The sequence below is a fragment of the Symsagittifera roscoffensis genome, chromosome 3 (assembly GCF_963678635.1).
Source record: "Symsagittifera roscoffensis chromosome 3, txSymRosc1.1, whole genome shotgun sequence".
Taxonomy (NCBI): Eukaryota; Metazoa; Xenacoelomorpha; order Acoela; family Convolutidae; genus Symsagittifera; species Symsagittifera roscoffensis.
In genome coordinates this window covers 81,104,587-81,124,111 of record NC_087064.1, presented here as the reverse complement: position 1 = coordinate 81,124,111, position 19,525 = coordinate 81,104,587, and the positions used below count along the sequence as shown (strand labels likewise).

General features: G+C 34.0%; 1 protein-coding gene across 4 annotated transcripts in view; it reads right to left on the bottom strand.

Annotated features, from left to right (window-relative positions):
- Window positions 1-1,329: 1,329 nt before the first annotated feature.
- The window catches only part of LOC134842625 (CUGBP Elav-like family member 2), a 33,649-nt gene continuing 15,453 nt past the window's right edge, over window positions 1,330-19,525 (bottom strand). For 2 of the 4 annotated variants that reach the window (XR_010162518.1, XR_010162517.1), the window contains exons 2-8: window positions 7,047-7,115; window positions 6,735-6,828; window positions 6,081-6,410; window positions 3,797-4,132; window positions 3,218-3,508; window positions 2,257-2,484; window positions 1,330-1,745 (exon numbers count right to left, since the gene is read on the bottom strand). Coding sequence is in view for 1 of the 4 variants with exons in the window: in XM_063859050.1 (XP_063715120.1) it covers window positions 2,327-2,484; window positions 3,218-3,508; window positions 3,797-4,132; window positions 6,081-6,410; window positions 6,735-6,828; window positions 7,047-7,112 (1,275 nt within the window). In the remaining 3 variants the exon portion in view is untranslated. Of the gene's footprint in view, window positions 1,746-2,150; window positions 2,485-3,217; window positions 3,509-3,796; window positions 4,133-6,080; window positions 6,411-6,734; window positions 6,829-7,046; window positions 7,206-19,525 lie in introns of those variants that run through there. The other 2 variants (XR_010162516.1, XM_063859050.1) reach the window with 2 other exon arrangements.

Sequence of the window (19,525 nt, the reverse complement as noted above, 5' to 3'; positions counted from 1 at the left end):
TGTGCAAATTGCTTTTAGTTAAGAACTGTTACACAATTCTCAAAAAGCGTGAGCTTCATTGCTTTCTAGAGATTGTATTGCTTATATTTTTTTTCCAGGAATTATCTTTCCATTTCAAAGGATTTGAAAAAAAAAAAACATTTCAATTTTTTTTACTTATAGGTCTTGTCATCGCTCAAACAGGGTGGTCTCGTGAGTCGAACAGGGTCGAGTCGAAGAGGGTCCAATCATCAATCAAACAGGGTCAAATCAAGCGTCGAATAAGGTCGAATAATGGGTCGAGCACTTCATCCCGGGCAGTGTAACATGAATTGGGTCTGAGTTTTTTAATTTCAGATTTTTTAATCTGAATTTTTAACTGGTCTGATTGTTTTATTTTTCAAATTTTTGTGATCCACCTAATATTTCTTTTTTCAATTGGTGCAAAAATTTGTTAAACATATATGTAAAAACGCAACTGTGATCTAGAACCGCAAGTCCTTATTTTTTGAAAAAAATAGTTTGTTGATGGTAAACTTTCTAGATGGTAAATGTGTTACTGTAATCGGTCTTTCTTCTCGATATGCCTTGCAAACGACTAACTTTCAGTTATATCTGTTTTATTGTTCGTAACCAACTATAAAAAGAAAACTACTGGTTACTCAGTTTTTTAATCAGAGATGCATTTCAAAGTTCGAACAAAATAAATAAGCGTGAAGGTTGTAAAGGTGAAACCTATAACTAATGTACAAACTAATAGCTCAGGGCTTGTATTATAGCAAAGAATTTTTCTGCTTGCCTTTGCGAGATTTCTCTAATTGCAAAATCTAGATGCAGCATGGGGCCGTCTAAATTTTGCCTGCAAGGTTTTTGGGAATTATTTGTTGCAGGAAACAATTTTTATTCGTTGTTCTGACATGATTAAAAAAAACAATATAAATTTTTGTATGTGTCATCGCAGAACATTCAAAGTTGCATGCATGAACGAGCAGTTTCTTTTTTTAAGTGTTTGATTGGCAGTTTTTCTTGCTTATGAAACGATGCGATGACACTTAGGCAAATATGGATTGAAACCAAATTTTGATCATCGCAAATCAACATATAAATTTAAGTTGTGGGTTCTTTTTATAGTGCTTTGTGAGAGATTGGAAAACTAATTTGGTCGACCTATAAAAAAAAGGTCGATAAAATTTTTTGTTACACATCCGTTCCCTCCCCCCGCCCCTCGATAAAATCCTAGATCCGCTTCTGACTGAGTTATAGTAACTTCTCCTTTCATAGTAGCTTGAATACTAAAAAAACATCAACATCTGTTCAAACTGTATAAAAAAGTTTTTTCAAAAATTTATTTAGCTTGTTAATTTTGATTTACAAATTACTGGAACTACAAATTAATTAATGGAATGATGATCAATGATCCAGATAATTTGAAGATTGCTAAAATAAAGAAAAGCCGTACACATATTGCACAGAAAGCGTAAACATAAGTTTTCGCATACAATTTGATATACAAAAACTCTATTCAACATTTCAACATAGTTGCAACAAAAACATGTATCATCTAAACTTTTTCTAAGACAAAAACATCCTTCGTTATGAGTTACCATTTATAAAGCAGAGTTCACGATTGTAGATCGTTTTCTGATCTTATAAGGTAGATTTGTATTCTTTAAACGGATGTTTTTTAAGATTGAGCTACACACGTGAATGAACATTGAAGAGGAATGTTGAGCAAGTTGTGATGAACAGATAGGCAGACACAAACTCTAAATACAAATGAAACATTTACTTACTAGTTATCAGAAACTATTTAATTTTTTCAACAACAAAAAAAACAAGAAAAAAACAAAAAACATTAATGAAAACAAAAAACAAAAAAAACATGAAAGCTATTCCCGGTTTTGTACAATAAAGTTTTTGAGAAACACTAATCAACAGAAAAACGGTCAGGCAAAAGGCAAAACAAGTGAAATGAACACTGAAACATCTATATCTTGACATTCATACATTTCACTTTCCGTAGATTTTACCTGAAACTTCGAAAAAGAAAACCAACAAAATGCAACAAAATTTGATATAATTTTTTTCAATTCAAAATTACTTCTTGGATCGAAGTTTATCAAAATATAATAACTTTCAAAACTAGCTAAAATTAATCCAAAAAAAATAGAATAGATTCTCAATGAATAACTCGCTCTCCCAGCAAAAAAAGGTTAAACTTTTTTAATGATGCTAACTTTCAACTTAGTTCTTAAAAAAATTGACCATTATTCATACTTAGCATGATAGTAGCTTCGCTCTTATTCTTCGTGTCCCTTATAGCTCTCTTTATGTGACCATGGTGAAATTAGTATGGCTTGTCGCCGCTGTTGGACGAAGATGAGGTGGCGCTGCTGCTCTTGAGTTTCTTGTGTTGCACCTTGAGTCTTTTGTTCGAGATCTGACACCCATTCATGGCCCTGATGGCCTCCTCTGCCTGCAGGGGTGTCTCGTAGCTTACGAAACCTAGAAGAGTGGCTGCTGTTCCTCATATCAATTATTAAGTGTAGTTGAATTCAGTTTTTTTTTAAGAAAAAAAGGATGAATTCAGTTTTTTTTCAAAAAAAAGGATAGCCGATTGCTGCAAGAAACGCAGAAAAATCAGACCAAAATAAAAGCACAAAATTTTTTGTTCCCAAAAATGCGGTCAAAAGTTTTATCGCGGCTTAAATAAAAGCTTATCCTCCTATTATAAGCCTGCTCGCTCGCTTTGTTTGTTTGAAATTAGACTAAAAATCAATATATCACTCGAAATATCACCAATTTCGATTATTATTTCTGGTACCTGACTTGGCATGGAGAAAAAGTTTTAGGTAAAGAGTTAATCAGAATTCAAAATGATTGAGCTTTTTTAAATTTTCTGTAACCTGTCTATTCATGGCTAAACTCATCAATAAAAAAACTTAAACACATCATAACCCCCAGTCAACAAAAGGTGCTCTTATATTTTGATTAAACAAATAGTCAAATACAGCGGCCTGCGCTCTAGTTTTTCGCTTGAGATCTTTTTGCAAAACTTGGCCGACTTTTCAATTTGGTAATCAGCGTTAATTCTTTCGAAATCTGTTGAAACCTAAAACGACCGAGGTTTGATTTTTAGGTGATAAAAGTGTTTTATAATACTTTTGGAACGTTCAGATCAAAAATCGCGGTAAAGATGCGCTAAATACGCCATCTGGTGAAAGCGCGATGAGTTTACCGAAGCATTTGCTGAGGTTGGTGTTTTTGTCGATGAACACTTTGGCACTAATGAGTTTCCCAAAGGGGGAGAATGTCTGCACCAGATCGTCGTCTGTGAAGTCTGCGGGCAAGTGGTATATGAACAGATTAGCCCCTTCCGGACCCTCTCGCTGCTTCTCGTGTTTGCTCTTGGAGAGTCCTGAGGGAGTGGGGGGTGGTAGGAGACCCCCCAGAGCTGCTAGTTGCAGGGCGTCCAAGGTGGAGAAAGGGGTGGGGGCGCTTGTGTTGGGCATTAGGAAGCTCATTCCACCTAGGGTAGGATAATTCCATCAAATATGAAATATAATCACGCAAAAAAAAAACAAGAAAAAAGCTACGGCAACGCTAAAAACATGAAACTTCAACTTCATTTCAGCAATATTTTTGGTGTACTTTTTGTACCTCAAACTTCGTCTCGTCTAAATTACCTGCAGGTTGGAATTTTTTTATGACAGTAAGTTTGCCTGGAGCAAATTTATTTAATCAAGTTTATGGTCCAGTACTCGTATAAAATTGATTAAAAATTGATAAAAAGGGGAGGAACCAATTTCAGACTGACCATTGATGGCAAGTTGGGTTTGATATGCTTGTGCTGCATTCACCAGCAGCTGATCCACCAGAGGATTTGATCCCACTCCTCCCAGTGTCCCACCCACTATTGAGGCAGGATTCTGCCCCAAGAGACCCCCCAAACTCGCCCCATTCTGAAACTGACTGGGATCTATCATCTGTTGCATGTGGGGTAGAGAAGCCGTTATGGAGGGGTGGGTAAAGAGATGATGCAGGGGGTGGTGGTTGGGGAGGTTGGTCGTGGCGATGGGCGTCGCTGTTCCGCTGATGGTTCCTCCGAGTGATGACGAGTCTGTTGGCATTATGCATGGAGCACCGGTCAGATCTAAAACAAAACAGATATATTGTAGATGTCACCGACTAACAGTCAAAATAGCGGTGGTTGGAGACCAGCATGATCCGTGCCCATTTGTTGCTAAAAACGCTGTATTAAAGCGCAGAAAAATAACCATACAGTGCATGTAAAGCCTTAATCATGCCATCAGCGGCTTACCTTTAATACGCAGCTTGTATGTTATTTTCGAATGAATTTTTGTTTTTGCTCGTTTTAGATTCTGTTCTTAAAAGATTTGTTTTCTGGATACATTTGGATCTTTTGAGGAAGTTTTTATTGAACAGAATCGATAAAACAAGGTGTCATTCGTTAAAAAAATAGTTTGAAAACGTTTTTTTTTTGCTGAAACTCTGCGTGAGTATAATACCACCCAAAACCAGGCTTTATTCAGCGTAAAAAATTTTGACTACGCGTGCATTTTGTGCGGAAGTTTTGCGTGATGATCATTTAAAGAAGCAAGGATAGCCGGTTGCTGCGCAAAGAGCGCAGAATGTTCCGACCCTAGTCTTGAAAAAAAAATTAGAGTTCGTGTCGTTTGTTCTGCGTAGTATGAAAGGATCTCAACAAAAAACTATAACTTAGGCATATCCGATTTTCATAGTACCATATGCAAATTTGTCAACATTTTTTGTAAAAATAATCACCAGGATAACAAAAAAATATATAAAACCAATAAAACAAAATCGAACAAAAAAGCTCAAAAACTAAGTTATCACTGCTAAAATTAAGTTATTGTAAGCTATTAAAACCAGATATTGTAAGCATGTTCGCTTGCGTTATTCGCTCGAAATGAGACGAAAAATCAAAAATTTCAAACCGATTTTTCTCGTCACTGGGAATTTGTCTGCAATTTTTTAATGTCGTTTGGGTCGCGACTGAAAAAATTGAATATGATACACCTTTCAACCCAGTCCGATGATTATTTTTGGTTCCTGATTTTGCGTCGAAATAAAAATAAAATAGAAAAAAAAATAGAAAAAATTGAAACAAACCCGAATACAAAGTTCCTCCCCATTTTCAAACAAAGAGGGTGTTAGTTCTATAGAAAGAAATTTTTAACTCGAGCGCATATTTGTGTTTTTCGAATATTGAAATATAATTCAAACCAGTGTTCTTCGATTAAACTAAAAATGTCTCCGAATACAACTTAAATTTTTAAAAACCTAATGTTTGACTTCCAAAATTTTAATCATCTATCACTGAATTTTAAAATTTATACTGAGCTCGGTTTGTAGAATAGCCCATTCAATCAGTTCGAAATAAAAACAAGGATTGCCGGCTATTGTGCAAGTGGCATAGAATGTTCCGACCATAGTCTTAAAAAATGCAAAAAAAAAAAACAACTTTTTTCAAATTAGTGTAGTTTATTTTCTGCGTAGTGTGATAAAAAAGTCTTAACAAAAAAAAGACTTTAAGCATATTTTACAGTCATCGTACATAAGACCAAATTAAAAACTTTTTTTATAGAAAAATGACTAGAAAAACGAAAAAAAAACTAAAGAACTTTTAAAAGTTCACAATTTTCGAAATTTTTGAATTCTTTTGCAGAAGTTTTTGATTTCTAAAATGAGCAAAAAAACTTCAAAAACTAACTTAAATTGAGTCAAATTAAGTTTTTACGGCTTAAATTAAGCTAAGAAAAGATATTGTAAGCCTGCGCACTCATCTTATTAGATCGAAATTAGACCAAAAAATCAAAAATTTCAAACCCGTTTTTCACGACACTGAAATTTTAATTTTTTTTTATTTTAAATGTCGCTCAAATCACAATTTAAATGGTTTTAATATGATTCATCACTCGACCCATTCCGATGATTATTTGTAGTACCTGATTTTGCGTGGAAAATAAAAAACCTTTCACCTTTCACACCCGACTACTAAGTTCCATTGTATTTTCCAAATGGTCGGAACAACAAGAAAAAACTTCTGATTTACTAACTTGAGGCATGAACTCTTGCTGACGTCAGAGTCCCATTTGGCCCTCCCAACACTGATGACGAAGAGCAATTTGACCCCTGAAGTGCCATCTGCATTTTACCCAGCTGCAGTGCCTGTACATTTGGTCCATTATTAACTGTTGACTGAGAAGAACAGAGAAGCATTGAAGCTGGTGTGGGGAGTAGGCCGAGACCCGAACCCACGCCGGAGGAGTTGCAGTTGTTAGTGTGATTAATTCGTTGGCGAAGTTGTTGAGCTTGAGTTGGGGAGGAATTGTTTCGGATTTGAAGATTGCTCGGCTCCGGAATTGGCGATGGAGGTAATTTTATCCCTGTTTAAATATTGCTAGTTTGAATAGAATCACAAATTTTTAATATAAAATTAACTAAAAATATCAATTTTATTTTTTTTTGCCGTTTCTATTTCAAGTTAACTTTTTCAGAAAGCTTAATTACCAAACGAACGTTTTTTGAGGGTGATTTGCACGAAATACAGGGCACAAATTAACGAACCAACTAGTTCTTTTTTTTGCAACTTGGTTATAATAATCAAAAGCTGTCTGAGTTTACATTTGGTGTGGTGTATTTCGACATGCACACTAATATTTACACATGTTTGCAGTAACGAAAGGGTTATAACTGTATGTATAACTCACCTGTTATCTGGTTTGGAATGTTGTTGGAAGAAGGGGGGGGTGGGGAGGACAGGGTGCCGTTTTGAACCACAGTCTGAGGACAATTCTGTACCAGCTGAAAAGAATCAAATGAATTAGTTCACTTTTTGATATAAATATTCGGCGAAAGTATTAAGTTACACGCTCGAATGAGTCAAATCATCGGGTTCTATTTAAGAAGTAAAAAATCAGATTTTTCAAAATTCATCCACATCTATATCTTTTGAGTTAAAACTATTTTTAATAAATTTTTGAAGAATTTTTTAATTGATTAACTAATTAGTTATAACTTACGCTCAAATATGCAGGGTAATTGGTCGGTTGTTGCAGAAGAGATATTTGATTCAGATAGTTCAACATCGCCTAAATTGAAAAAATTATTTTAAAAATCAAAAACTGGTTTGTAACTATTCAAACAATTGGTTTAAATATTATAATAATATTGTAACTTTATGACAGGAACCAGATTTGAGTCGAATTGTAAAATTGGGATTGACGATTTTTTAATTTGGCATTTTTTCAGAATAGTGCGGTTTTTCAAACGAGATTTAAACTGACGCCAAATGGTAAAAAGTCTTGTTCTCTCGAATTCATATTTACACAAATAAACAGGAGTTAACGCGCTGTGGAAAATAAACAAATTTTGTAATAAAATGGAATATTTGTCTTTTTGGATGTCAGAATTGGAACAGCATTTTTTCGGTTAAACTCGTGGTAATTTAATTAAATTTAATGCTTGACTTGCTTTAGTAAGAGTTCTTTAGTTTCAGTACTTTGGAATATCAACGAAAGATATCCTACAGAGCCTAAGTGTTAGATAGTTAATATAAGTCAAGCAACTGAAAATTGACATTGCGAAGTTTGAATGGCGTTTAGGGGGGTTAAGTGTGGGGGGTCATGTTTGAGGGGAATTGGGAGGTTGTCTAAGAACAGCAAGCGAAAGTGGCTTTCGTTATTTTTCTCCGGGTTGCAATAAGAACTCAAACAAAGACTTGACTAGAAATACAAACATGCAAATAAGAATTGCTGCTGAATATTTATTCTGCTAGAGAAGTCAAGCCATAAGGATCAGTGTACTTAACACATACAACTGGTAGCTAGAATGACGACAAGTGTTGGCCTATTGAATCATTCTGTTTTTTAAACCAGGAAAAGCCTTCAGTTTTTTTTATTTATGATTTAATACTTTATAGCTGCAGTCCGAATAAAGTGTAATTTATTACGCAAAGAGCAATGCGCGAGATTTTTTTTTATTCATTAAATAGGGCCACAGTCAGAAAAAAAAACAGAATGCGTCTTTTCTTTTTTCAGTTACTGGACTTTTCTAAGAGCATCAAAAGAAAAGCTGAACTTAAAAGGAGATCCATTAAAGATTTAAATCTTTTATTTTCTGCTCATGCCACAATGCATGGATATTTTCCAGAAGTGATAAAAAACTAACAGCTTTAAAAAAGTTTTGCTAACATCGTTGATTTCAAAAACAGCCCGTTCTCAAAAAAAAGATTCAGCACTTTCGGATACTGACTCAATCAAAGTATTGCCCTTAATACTACAATTGAACTTTTGTTCAAAAAAAGACCGTAATGAGTTATAACCGATGGTCTTAACTCATAGAGTAATTTCGGATAGGGTACACCGTCTGCTCGTCACGCTATCTTATTTTCGGCCGGATAGATTCGTGCAACTTCTTAGTCTAATACCGATCCTAATCTTACTCTTATACTATTCTAGTCTCAGGTTGTTTAACTAGTCTCTGCTAGGCTCAATAGATCTAGGGTATACTGGTTTATTGCGGCTGCTGAAGTTCTCTTGGAGAGGCAACTAATTTCTAAGTTAAATTCAAATCTCTCTGGTGCTGAAATTACAAGTAATTTCAGCACTTACAAATAAGTGGGTTGTTAGTTAGATGGATCATGATTGGTTAATATTAAATACTTTACAGTGGTAAAATATCTAATTTATCCAATCATAAAATGTAGTTTAGATCAGGTTCCACCCATCCGGGTTTTACAGAGTTTTTTAGAATAGTTTTTCTGCAATTCAAAGGATGGATGATGGACGTTGGTATTTGGCGAACATCATATTTCTTCTGGGTTCTCCTGTTAGAGAAGTTCCAGGATCAATCGTTGTGTCTTCTTATGACAACGACTGGGTTTTCTCAACAAACTCAAATTTGATTTCAGAATGGTTTGCTATGACAGGTTTTTCTGTTTCATGTAGAGAACTTCTTTTGTGTTCAACCTAGTCTGGGAATGGCGTGCAGATTGTGCGTGGAGGGGATGCCTGGTTACTCGGATCTGTACGTATACTTGAACATCGAGGTGGTCATTGGTCTAGTTCAATGAAGTCCTTTTCTGCGAAGTCAAGTCGTACTCTAAATCCTTTGAGTTGTGATTGTGGACGGCATATTGATTGTGGTTGGCCATTCTTTTTCGAGTGTAGTGGGGTCCTTTTGTCTTTGGATGTTCGTCTTTGGTGTTGTATGCTGATCTATATACTGCAAGGTATAATTTACATTTTATAAAATTTTTATTAGTTCGGTGTTTTAATTATGATTTTGGTTAGTTGTTTTCACAAAAGCTTTTTGTTTTAGTTCGGTTATTTTGAAGAGTTACTCACCCTTGAGTACCTCTTATTAAAATAGAAGTGTGGTCACAAAGCGTGGATGTAGCGCGGTGGGTTAGGCCGGCTATAGAGCATGCTCAGGACGTCCTCTCTGGTGGGTTAGGCCAGGAGTGGGAGTATGATTTCGTGCGGTTTTTGTGAGAGGTCCTGTTATGTGATAACGTTTTATGTTGGGTTTATTGTGGTTTTTCTTATGTTTCGTTGGTTGTGTCCTTTTTTTCAAAAATCAAATTGTTTTTGGTATGGGTTTGTCTTTCGACTTTTTTGTGTTTTATTATTTCTTTCCTTGACTTTATAATAGTCTTTAAAAGAATAAATTATCCAGTTTTAAACTGGGTTAATCCGGTTTGGGTACCGTTGGTTTCCTTTTCTTAGTCATGCTATTATTCTATGTGTTGTGGTGTTTAGTAAGCTGCGTTGGTTAGTTTTGTTTAGTATATAATTCCTTTCCAACCGGGTTAAAGGAAAGTTTGAAACTTGTTATCGTGTGTTAGAGTTGTTGAGTGTGAAAACTTAAAACTGAAATTCATTATTTAAACAATTCTTCGTGGGCGAGTTGTGCGAGTTTGGATAAAATTCTTGTGCGAGTGAATGAAAATATCAAAAGATTAGTACTGCATTTTCGTTTTATCAATTTACTACATAGAATTTCAATTTTACTGCTAATTTTTTTTTTTGGGGAAAAATTAAGTTACAAATTTTCATCATTATTAGAATTACTGCTTTTAGGGAAATAATTTATAAATTAATTTACTACATTGGTATGATTTTTATTGAATTTATCTAGTGCAAAATATTATTAGAGTTTTGAAGAATTTGAAGAAGTTTTCTTTTTTTTATTTTTCTTTTGTGGACTTTGTAGGTGATCGTGGGATGAAGACTAAAAATCTAAATGAGACATGGATAAGAATGGTTAGTATTTTTCAAATTTATTAGTGAATAATATGATAAATTATACTTACCTGTTAGTCGTCGGGGAAAAAACCGTGGGGGAAGATGTCGTGTATTATGTCGGAATTTGTTAGTAATTTTGCTAGTATGCGAATGATGTTTTTAGTTTGAAGCAGTGGCCAAAGCAATTGAAGTGCTTTAATAGTTTTTAGTTCTTCAGTGCCAACTGCAAACTCATAAGGTGTGTTTTGGATGAGATTATATAATTTGTGATTGTATTTAGTGTTGTGAATGAATTCTAATATCGGGATTTCTATAGGTTGGATAAATTCATGTGGGATAAGGAAGGGTCTGGATTCTTCTGCGTTGAAGGTCTTCGTGATGGGACAAAAAATATACATTTGGGTTATGGGATCATAATTGCGAAGAATACCGTGAAGGTTAGTATCTTTGATGCAATATGTGAAGTTAAGAAAAAATGGTGATGTGTATTTAGAGTTAATAAATTGAAAACGGTGGTGTGGTTGTCTTGATGGGGTGTTTAGATCAAAGTGATTTTGTATGAAGCGATAATATGTATATGTGTGGGTTTGTTTAGTGCGTAACATAATGTCGTGTGAGCAGTGCAAATCGCGTTCTTGTGGTGCAAGGAAATTGAAGGTTAGTGAAAATAATTGAAATCTTTCTTTAAAACTTTCGTAAGCTTGCATGTCGGTTAGTGCTTCAGAAATGACGTGGTCGAATTTGCGATCAAATATATTGAGTGTAAATACACATGGTGTTTTTATGAAGAATTTTTCTGTGATTTGTGGGTTAGCGAAACGATCATCATCTAAAAATTGGTCTTGGTTAGCTCGGATGATGTTGTGATCGTAATATTCTAGCGTATATTCGTTAGCTCGGGGTGCAGTGTATGTTTTTAGTGACTTTTTATATCCTATATAAGTAAATTGTCTATGTGTTAGTGGTGTGGTGAGTCGATATAGCATATCTTGATTTCTTTCTATATCGATCTGAGTATTAGATAAAGGTAGGCAAAGGGGGTTAGTAAAGTGATAATATGATTTCCAATGAAGTGTAGGCATTAAAACTTGTTCATCTACAAAACTACGTGTGTCGTTAGTGTCGTTTGGGGTGTTCAAAGTATATTGTGGAAATGAAGGTAAGGTGATTGCTAAAATTTTTTTCGTGTTAGTATGATTTGGATGATTAATATATTCACGGGCTGTTCCTGGTTTTGTTGGAAATGGATGGTTTGGGAATTTTCTTTTGAAAGTGCGATAAGCTCTATTAGTGCTATTTGATGATTCGGTGGATGTGGATGATGGTGCTAATGATGCGGTATAAGCTGAAGAGGGTGTAGGGGTAGGTGGGTTTGCTGATTCTATTGTGGATGAAATCTGATTTATAGTGGGGTTTTCAAGGTGGAAGGGTTGTTGTTGTAGGGTGATAAAATTATCTAGTTCTTGGGAGATTTGGGGAGTATCTGGAGAATTGGATGATCGGTCTGAATGAAATGAAGAGTAGGTTGGGGTGACTTGTGAAGCATAAGAGGGTGTAGAAATGGATGGGAGTGGGTTATTTGGTTGAAAAGGGGGTTTTGAAAAAACTGAGGAGTTGGTTTGAAAATTATTGGATGGAGATGGTTCAGAGTCTGCAAATTCATCAGGGGTTTCAATATTTGGGTTATTGAGTTGTGAAATGGAGTATAAAACTGAGATATGTGAATTAGTGTCTGAATTCATGCCCGATGTTACATTATTGGTTGGGAAATCGGGTGGCGGGAAAGCAAAAAGTGGAATTATTGTAATTGGAGTGTTGAGGTTGGTTGGATGGTAATTTGAGCGGTGTAGGGATCCAAGTTGTCGGCTCATCGTGGGCTAAAAAATTTATTATTTTGAGACTGAAAAGCGGTGGTATGGGGTTGTTCTATAATTTGTTCATATGTATTTTCATCTAGTGAATGATGTGTCATTATATGTTGAATGGGACTTTGTGATATGGTTGGTCTAAAATTTGGATTATGTGTTATTGCTAAATTTCGAAAATTTCGTGGGACTAGGGATAATGGATGGTTATGTGGTAGGGGTGGTAACTGTGGTGCTGTGGGCGTTATTTCTACATTGTTATGTTCTTCGTCATATGTGTTCTGTCTTGTTGCTATTTTTGTGTTGTATTCTTTTATTTGTGCGTCTAAAAGAATTTTGTTTATTGACGATGAAAAAATTCCAAAAAATTCTGCAAATAGTAAGCGTGCTACACTTCCTTGTCTATTTACTTGTGTGTGTATAGCGCATATAATGTAGATTCCTTTTAAAAGTGAAAAAAGAAATCCTATAAAGTTAAACATTGCGTATAAAATAGTTAATTTTTCTAAGATGTAATAGGGCCATCCTAGAAAATCAAGAATTTCATTTTTGAGTGTAACAAAGCTAAAAATATTTATAGGTGAGATATCTTGTGGTCGGTATTTTTCACCGTTTAGATATATATAGTCTTTAATGTCTTTAAAATATCCGCTATAGTCTTGTGTATAAATATCTGCAAATCCTGCGGTTTCGGCAAGTTTGCGTAAGTTTTGGTCAATTGATTGTCTTTGTATAGTGTCCATTTGTGTTAATAATTCTTGGAATTGTTGTGTTCTAATGTGATGTTGGATATCGGATTTTGAATATATTCCAATTGACTGTAGGTCAATATTTGGGTTTCGAGCAATAGCTCTAATGCTTTCAGGTGAAAATTTTTTGAGTGATTGCATTAATGTGGCATATGGGGTAAAAAGGTAATATTTATCTTCATCAGGGTTCAGTTGTACTACATTGTGGCTGTTTTTTGATCCACATGGGACTGCGGTATCCCAGAAATAGGTTCGTCTTGAAAGTGTGTCAACGAAATGTTCTTTATTCTTATAAAAGATAGGGATTCTTTTATAGCATCGTTTATCTTCAAAAACATATAGTGGTGATACTTTTTTGGTACAGGTATATAACCATAAAATGTTTCCTTCATAGTCTAAAAAATTTGATCTATTTCCTGATAGTAAATATCCTGCATAGGTATTTTTAATACTGCTAGTGCAAGTGATTGTAGGATTTCTGTCCTTTCTAATTCGCATAGTTGGTGAAGTGTTTCTAATTCAGAGAGTGACATTTCTTAAAAAATTCGGCTAATTGTGTAGTCTAATTTCATATCTAAGTGAATATCATAGTGGATATTACCGAAATATGTACTATTCATTAGTGATAGTTCTTGTAAACGTGTGCTTCTAGTGTCATGGGGCTTTAGATGTCCACCAGGTTGACCTTTACTTTTTTGAAAATCAACTGGTATATAAGATGTTCCTTCGTTTATAGGGTGACTTGTGGCGTATGGGTCGATTTTTACTTTTCCAGTGGTCATGTCGAATCCTTTTTCGTATTCAACTAATATTTCGGAGTATTGTGTTTTGTGAAGTGGATTTCTGTATTTACATGCAAGTTCTGTTTCTTGATATATTTGAAAACGTGTCAATTTATTTTCTATATTGTGTATGTTTCTAAATTTAGAACTTTGTTTTCGTGATGGATTTACTTGTTCATATGGGATTGATTGTATAAAATATTTTTCGTGAAATTTTATCATACGAGCGTGTATTTTTGCTACTTGAAATGTTGTACATGTGTCTTCGGGGAACCAAACAATTGTTGCTTGTGTTCGTGTTGTAGGGTCACAATAGCCTTGATCGTTTTTACAGGGTAATCTAATTCCTTGATAGATCATTGTGTTGTCAGATAAATCGCGTGTGAGTTGTATTTTTTCGAGTTGTATTTTCCAATCGAAAAACATTATTTCTTGATATCCTTTATTTTTTGTGTCTGCTTTGCAGTTTGATGGGTTATTTATACCAATATGTGGTATCCAGTGTTTATCGTGTATGTCATAAGTTAATCTTCCGTGTGCGCCGTTGTATGGGTATTTTTCATCTAGTTTTATATGTCCTTGATATCTTTCAAGTTCTGCTTGATGTACAGAATCTGCAAAAACTTGGAAATATACTAATTTTCTATCTGTGTTTTTATTTCTTGTGATATTTAGTCTGAGTAACTCGTTTTTACAATCATCGGGATTGAGATGTAAAAGTCGTTCGATATTACTCTGGTAGAATGATTCGTGGTCAAGTCGGTTTTTATTTCCATTTGAGACTTGTGAACAATGTACCTTCTTTTCAGAAAATGTTGCTGTGAATTTATATCCTATGACTGTTGTTGCTTGGGCTTTTGAATAAAGTGTCGCTATTACATTTGTAGTTTCTATAGCTTGTGGTTCTGTTTCGCATTGTGATACTTGATTTATTGCATACTTGTGTAGTGTTTTTTGTTCATTTTCTTCACAATCGTAATGTGTTACCAATAAATCTTGGGGTCCTGTGCGGGGGGAAGGGTTTATGTTCTGATTGGAGATTGCTAGAAAAAAGAGTTGGAGAAAAATTAATATTTTTAGAATATACATGTGTATGATAATCCTGAGTATGGGTTATAAAATGTGATGTAACCAATTGTCTTTTTGGTATATCTGTCATATTTGTATATTACTTCAGTTGTTATAAAAGGTGGTGGCAGTGATTGAGCTGTTATATTTGGCGGGTTTAATGGGTAGGGATGTTGAGTAATGTTGTTTAGTTTAACCGTTATTTCAAATTTTAATTGTAGACTATTTTGTTGGAGTATTTGGATGTTATGATCACGAATGTCTTTGTGGATGTCTTGTCTATATTGTAGTCTATTGAGTGCCCAGTTGTGGAGTCGGTTACTTTCTGGGTGTTGTCCAAATAATGGTGGAGGTGCTGTGAATGTATTCCAGTCTAGTCTTAAAGGAATATTTGTTTATGATTGTTCTCGATATCTAGCGTCGAGGTTATTTGGGAAATTTAAATTAAAAGGAGTTGGTGAAATCTGGCTTATTGATGGTGTTGATGGTAGTGATAATGTTTCTGGTAGTGATGAGGATGTCGTTGTATCCGTAGAAATGTCTATTGGATCATTGAGTAAATTTGGTTCACCTTGTGTGAATGAATGTGTTGTCCAATATGGTAGTCGTGAAGTTTGGTTTGTGGGGTTAAAGGGATTTTCACTTATTTGTTCAGATGTTGGTGTTGAACCTAAGTAATCTGAGGGTAAGCTTGAGGTGCTACGTTGTGAAAGAAGCGTAGGGGTTTCTGGTAATATACCAATGGGGTTTTCTGGAGTACTTTGTGATGGGGATTGAGGTATATCAAAATGAACTCGGGGAGTTTGAAAATTTCTGTTTAGTCGAGGATGTATAATTTGTCTATTTATTTCGACTGTATTTTGGTTTTGACTAGGATTTCGTATTCTACTTAATTCTTGTGGTAGTGTTGGGTATAAGTTATATGTTGATTTGCTTAGAGGTGCTTGTCGTTGAACTGGTTCTAGTGGTTCAGATAAGCGAGCGTGTCGTTCTTCAAAGGTATATGGGTTATCTTGAAAGGAAATTCGTGTGGATGTTTGGGGGTTTTGGGTAGTTGAAGGTGGTGTTGGGTTATCTTGGGATAATGTCGGTGAAGACTGACTGAGTGATTGTTGGTTAGCAATTTTTGATGGTTTTTTATTTATTCTTTTAGTGGAAAAATTTATGTTTATTATAGTATTCTTCTAGAAAAAGAATTAGGAGGATTGTTGCTAGGGCGAATGTGATGATTGCTTTCTTTATACATTTACATATTGTCAAGATGAGGGATGATAGAAATGTTATAAAAATTACAAATAGTAAAAAAATATCTGTTCTACTAAAAATGGTTCGTATCATTTAGATAAGTTTTGTGAATCGTACCTGTGGATATAGTCAATAGCTTTCGAAAGTTGGAGGTATAGTTCAAATATGGAATAGAAAATTAAAAAAATATTGCAAAAAATGATTAAGATTATTACAAAAGATTCAAAGGTATCAAAAAGAAATATGATTAAAAGTTTAAATATCGTTAAAAAGTTTATGAGAATGTTAAGAATTATGTTGACTGGTCGAGAGAAGAGCATTTAAGAAATGGCTTCTCGATCGAATATTTTTTGGTGTTTGAGGCAATTTTCAAGTGTGGTCGAATTATTTATTGGTTTTTTGACAAGTGGGTTGAATTTTGTGAAAAGTTGTTGGGGGCAAGTTTTATGGTGATCGGGAGGTCTTCTTTTTCTTTATTTTTATTTGTCAAATGATCTGGGGTATTTTTGAGATTTTTATACTTTAGGCTAATTAAAATGGTCGTTCTTTTACTTTAGGCTAATTTAACATATTTGTTTGGGGGGTATTTGGGGTCTGAGTTGGGGAAATATTGTTGATCTTTGGTTTATTAGATAAGGGAGGGTTATGATATTATGGTGATATTTATTTTAGTTGTCAAGTTGGAATGGTTTGCTTATTGTTGACCTGGAGGTCGCAAAGTTATAGTTATAGATATGCCTGGAGTTTTAATATCGTTCGTCTAGTTGATTTGTGCTATAGTTAGAGAAGGAGACCGATTGGATGAATCCTATTGGCTAATTATGAACTAGAGTCGCTGCGTGTTTGTCAGCATGTTATTTTGAAAAATGAAAGTTCAAAATATTTCAGAGGTGCAAAGATTATGAAATATAAAATTAAAGCTGTTTTTGAAATTCGACTTTCTTTAATATTTTAGATTGTGGGATGAATGTTTTATAGTTTTTACGTGGTTGATTTCTAAGTCGTGATGACTCTCTATGTTCTGATTTGTCGATTTGTTCTTGGGGTATTATTTTTTCTGTCAATTTTCTATTTTTTCTTTCTTTTTGAGCTATATTTTGATCTAGCTTTTTTGTATTGTTTTTTGTTGTAGTTGATTTTTTATTTTGATTTTCGAGATGAATGTCATGTTGTTCCTTTGTTTTATTCTCCGTATGTGGGTTATTTTGAATAACTTTTAAACCTGTGAAAGAATATAATTGAGTTAGTTCGCGTAGTGCGTATTCTTTTGGGTAATAAGGTAATAGATTGTTTCGATGTTGAACAATTTCTTTTTTGTCTGAGTCGGTGATTTTATATGTGACATCAGTGGGTTTGGCAATTATTTGGTATGGTAGGGTGAAATTGGTCCTTTTGTAACAAATGAAATACGGTGGTTAAAGTACAAACTTTGTCCTTTAAAGTCTTGTTTTTGTGCTATTTGTTTTTGATTTGGATAAGGTTTATTTAGCTGACATACTATACAATCATTGCATAGTACTTTTATCCAAATTGGTGCATTTGGAAAATAAAAGTTTTGTATGAAATTTGAATATGTTTTCTCTGATCCAGAGTGTCCTTTAATGTTTTGTGTATGTGAGATATTAAAAGCTATGAGAATCATACTTAAAGGGAGACAGGGAACTGTAGATTCATTTAATTGGTATTCTAGAAGGTCTGTGTTTTCATTAATTGTTGTATTATTAAATTTTCGAAAATATCGGAGGAGTGTTTTATTTCCTAATATTGTTGTATCTGCCTTTACGGGTTTAGTTTTATATTTGTGCCATGATTTTAGTTGTCTAATTATTGGGTCAAGATTTTGATATTGTTTCAAAGTATTAATTGTAATTTTATCTTTTGGGGGGAGAAAATTGTTTTCAATTTCTAATTTAGATAAAGGAATTGTATCAAGTGGGACATGGAGGTCAAAAACTTGATTTATTGTGTATTTTGAATCGTTTGTTTGCGGTCCTGATAAATTTATTTTATCAGTTAGATTTTCTTTTTCAATTAACGGAGAAAGGTCTTTTTTATGCGGGTATTGTTTTACTCTTTTTTGTTGGGTGTTATTTTTTATCCATTGTGAATATGGAATTGGTTTAAAAGTTGATGTTCCAAGTAGATCAACTTCGTAGTGGTTATTTTGGCAATCTAAATAAAGTGGGAAGTGTTGTAGATTATTTATTTGTGATTGTTCAACGTCAGTTTTTACTGCATATTTCGATTCTAGTCGGGGTGATGTTTCATTTTCTGCAAGGTAAAATTTTATATTTTTGGGTATTTCAACTGTAGTTTTACGTGTAAGTAATTCAGGTGGTGTATTTCGACTTAAAGTGTCTGGTAATGCAAGATTCTTTCCTGCTGTCCAAACTATATGTAAGTTTGGGAATTTCATTAGAATTAATTGAAATCTATAAACTCGGTGATTTGGATTAGATTTTTGTGTAAAGAGAAAAATGATTGGTTTGTGATCTGTGAATAGAACTGTTGGATGTTTTGATCCAAGTATCAGAAATTCATATTCTGTTAGTGTATATATTATGGCTGTACATTCTCTCATTAGAGTTGAGAGTCGTAGCTCTGCTTGAGTGAATAATCGAGAATTTGCTGATATAAGATTCATTTTGTTTGTGCCATTGTGTGATTGTAATAATGCTGCGCCGATGCCAAAATTCGAAGCATCGCACATTGCATAGAATGGTTGATTTGGATCTGGAATTGTATTCGAAATTTGTTCAGTTAGGAGTTTTTTAATTTCTTCAAATCGTGCTTGATGTTCTGTGTTCCATTCAAAATTATTTTGTTGTCTAAGTATATTATAGAATGGTCTTAGGTATAATTGCATTTTATAGACATATTTGCTTAAAAAATTTAACATTCCAAGGAATTCTTGGATTTTCTTTTTGTTTGTTGGTGGTTGGAGCTTCTGAATAGCATCAATGCGTGATTTTAATGGAGTGATTGTTTTTCTTTCTATATTGTGTCCTAAGAATTTAACTCGTGTTAAAAAGAAGTGTGATTTATCGGGGGCGGCCTTCAGATTTTCGTTCTGAAGTATTTTGTGATAGTGTTCTAAAACATTAAACATTTCTTCTTTTGTCTGTGATTGCATAAAAACATCGTCTAGATAGGTGATTGCGTTTTTCTTTAGTATTAGTGGTCTAAAAATTTTACTCATAAAAGCTGAAAATGCTGCTGGTCCTATGGATATTCCATAGAATAGGCGGTTGAATTCATATTGCTGATTTCCAATAACAAATTGTGTTAAGCGTCGCGATTGTTCATCTAGTGGCATTTGATTATATGCACTATTCATATCTGCGGTTGTAAAGTATTTTCCGTTTATTTTTGTTAAAATAACTTGTATTGGTTCAATAGGCCAATTGCATTTTGATTCGTCTATTAGTGAATTAAGATATCTAGCGTCTAGAACTATTTTTAATGATTCTCCTTTTGCTAGGATGATAACAGGGTTGATAAATGTGTTACCTTTTGGTTGTTCTTCTTTGTTTACCGGTGATATA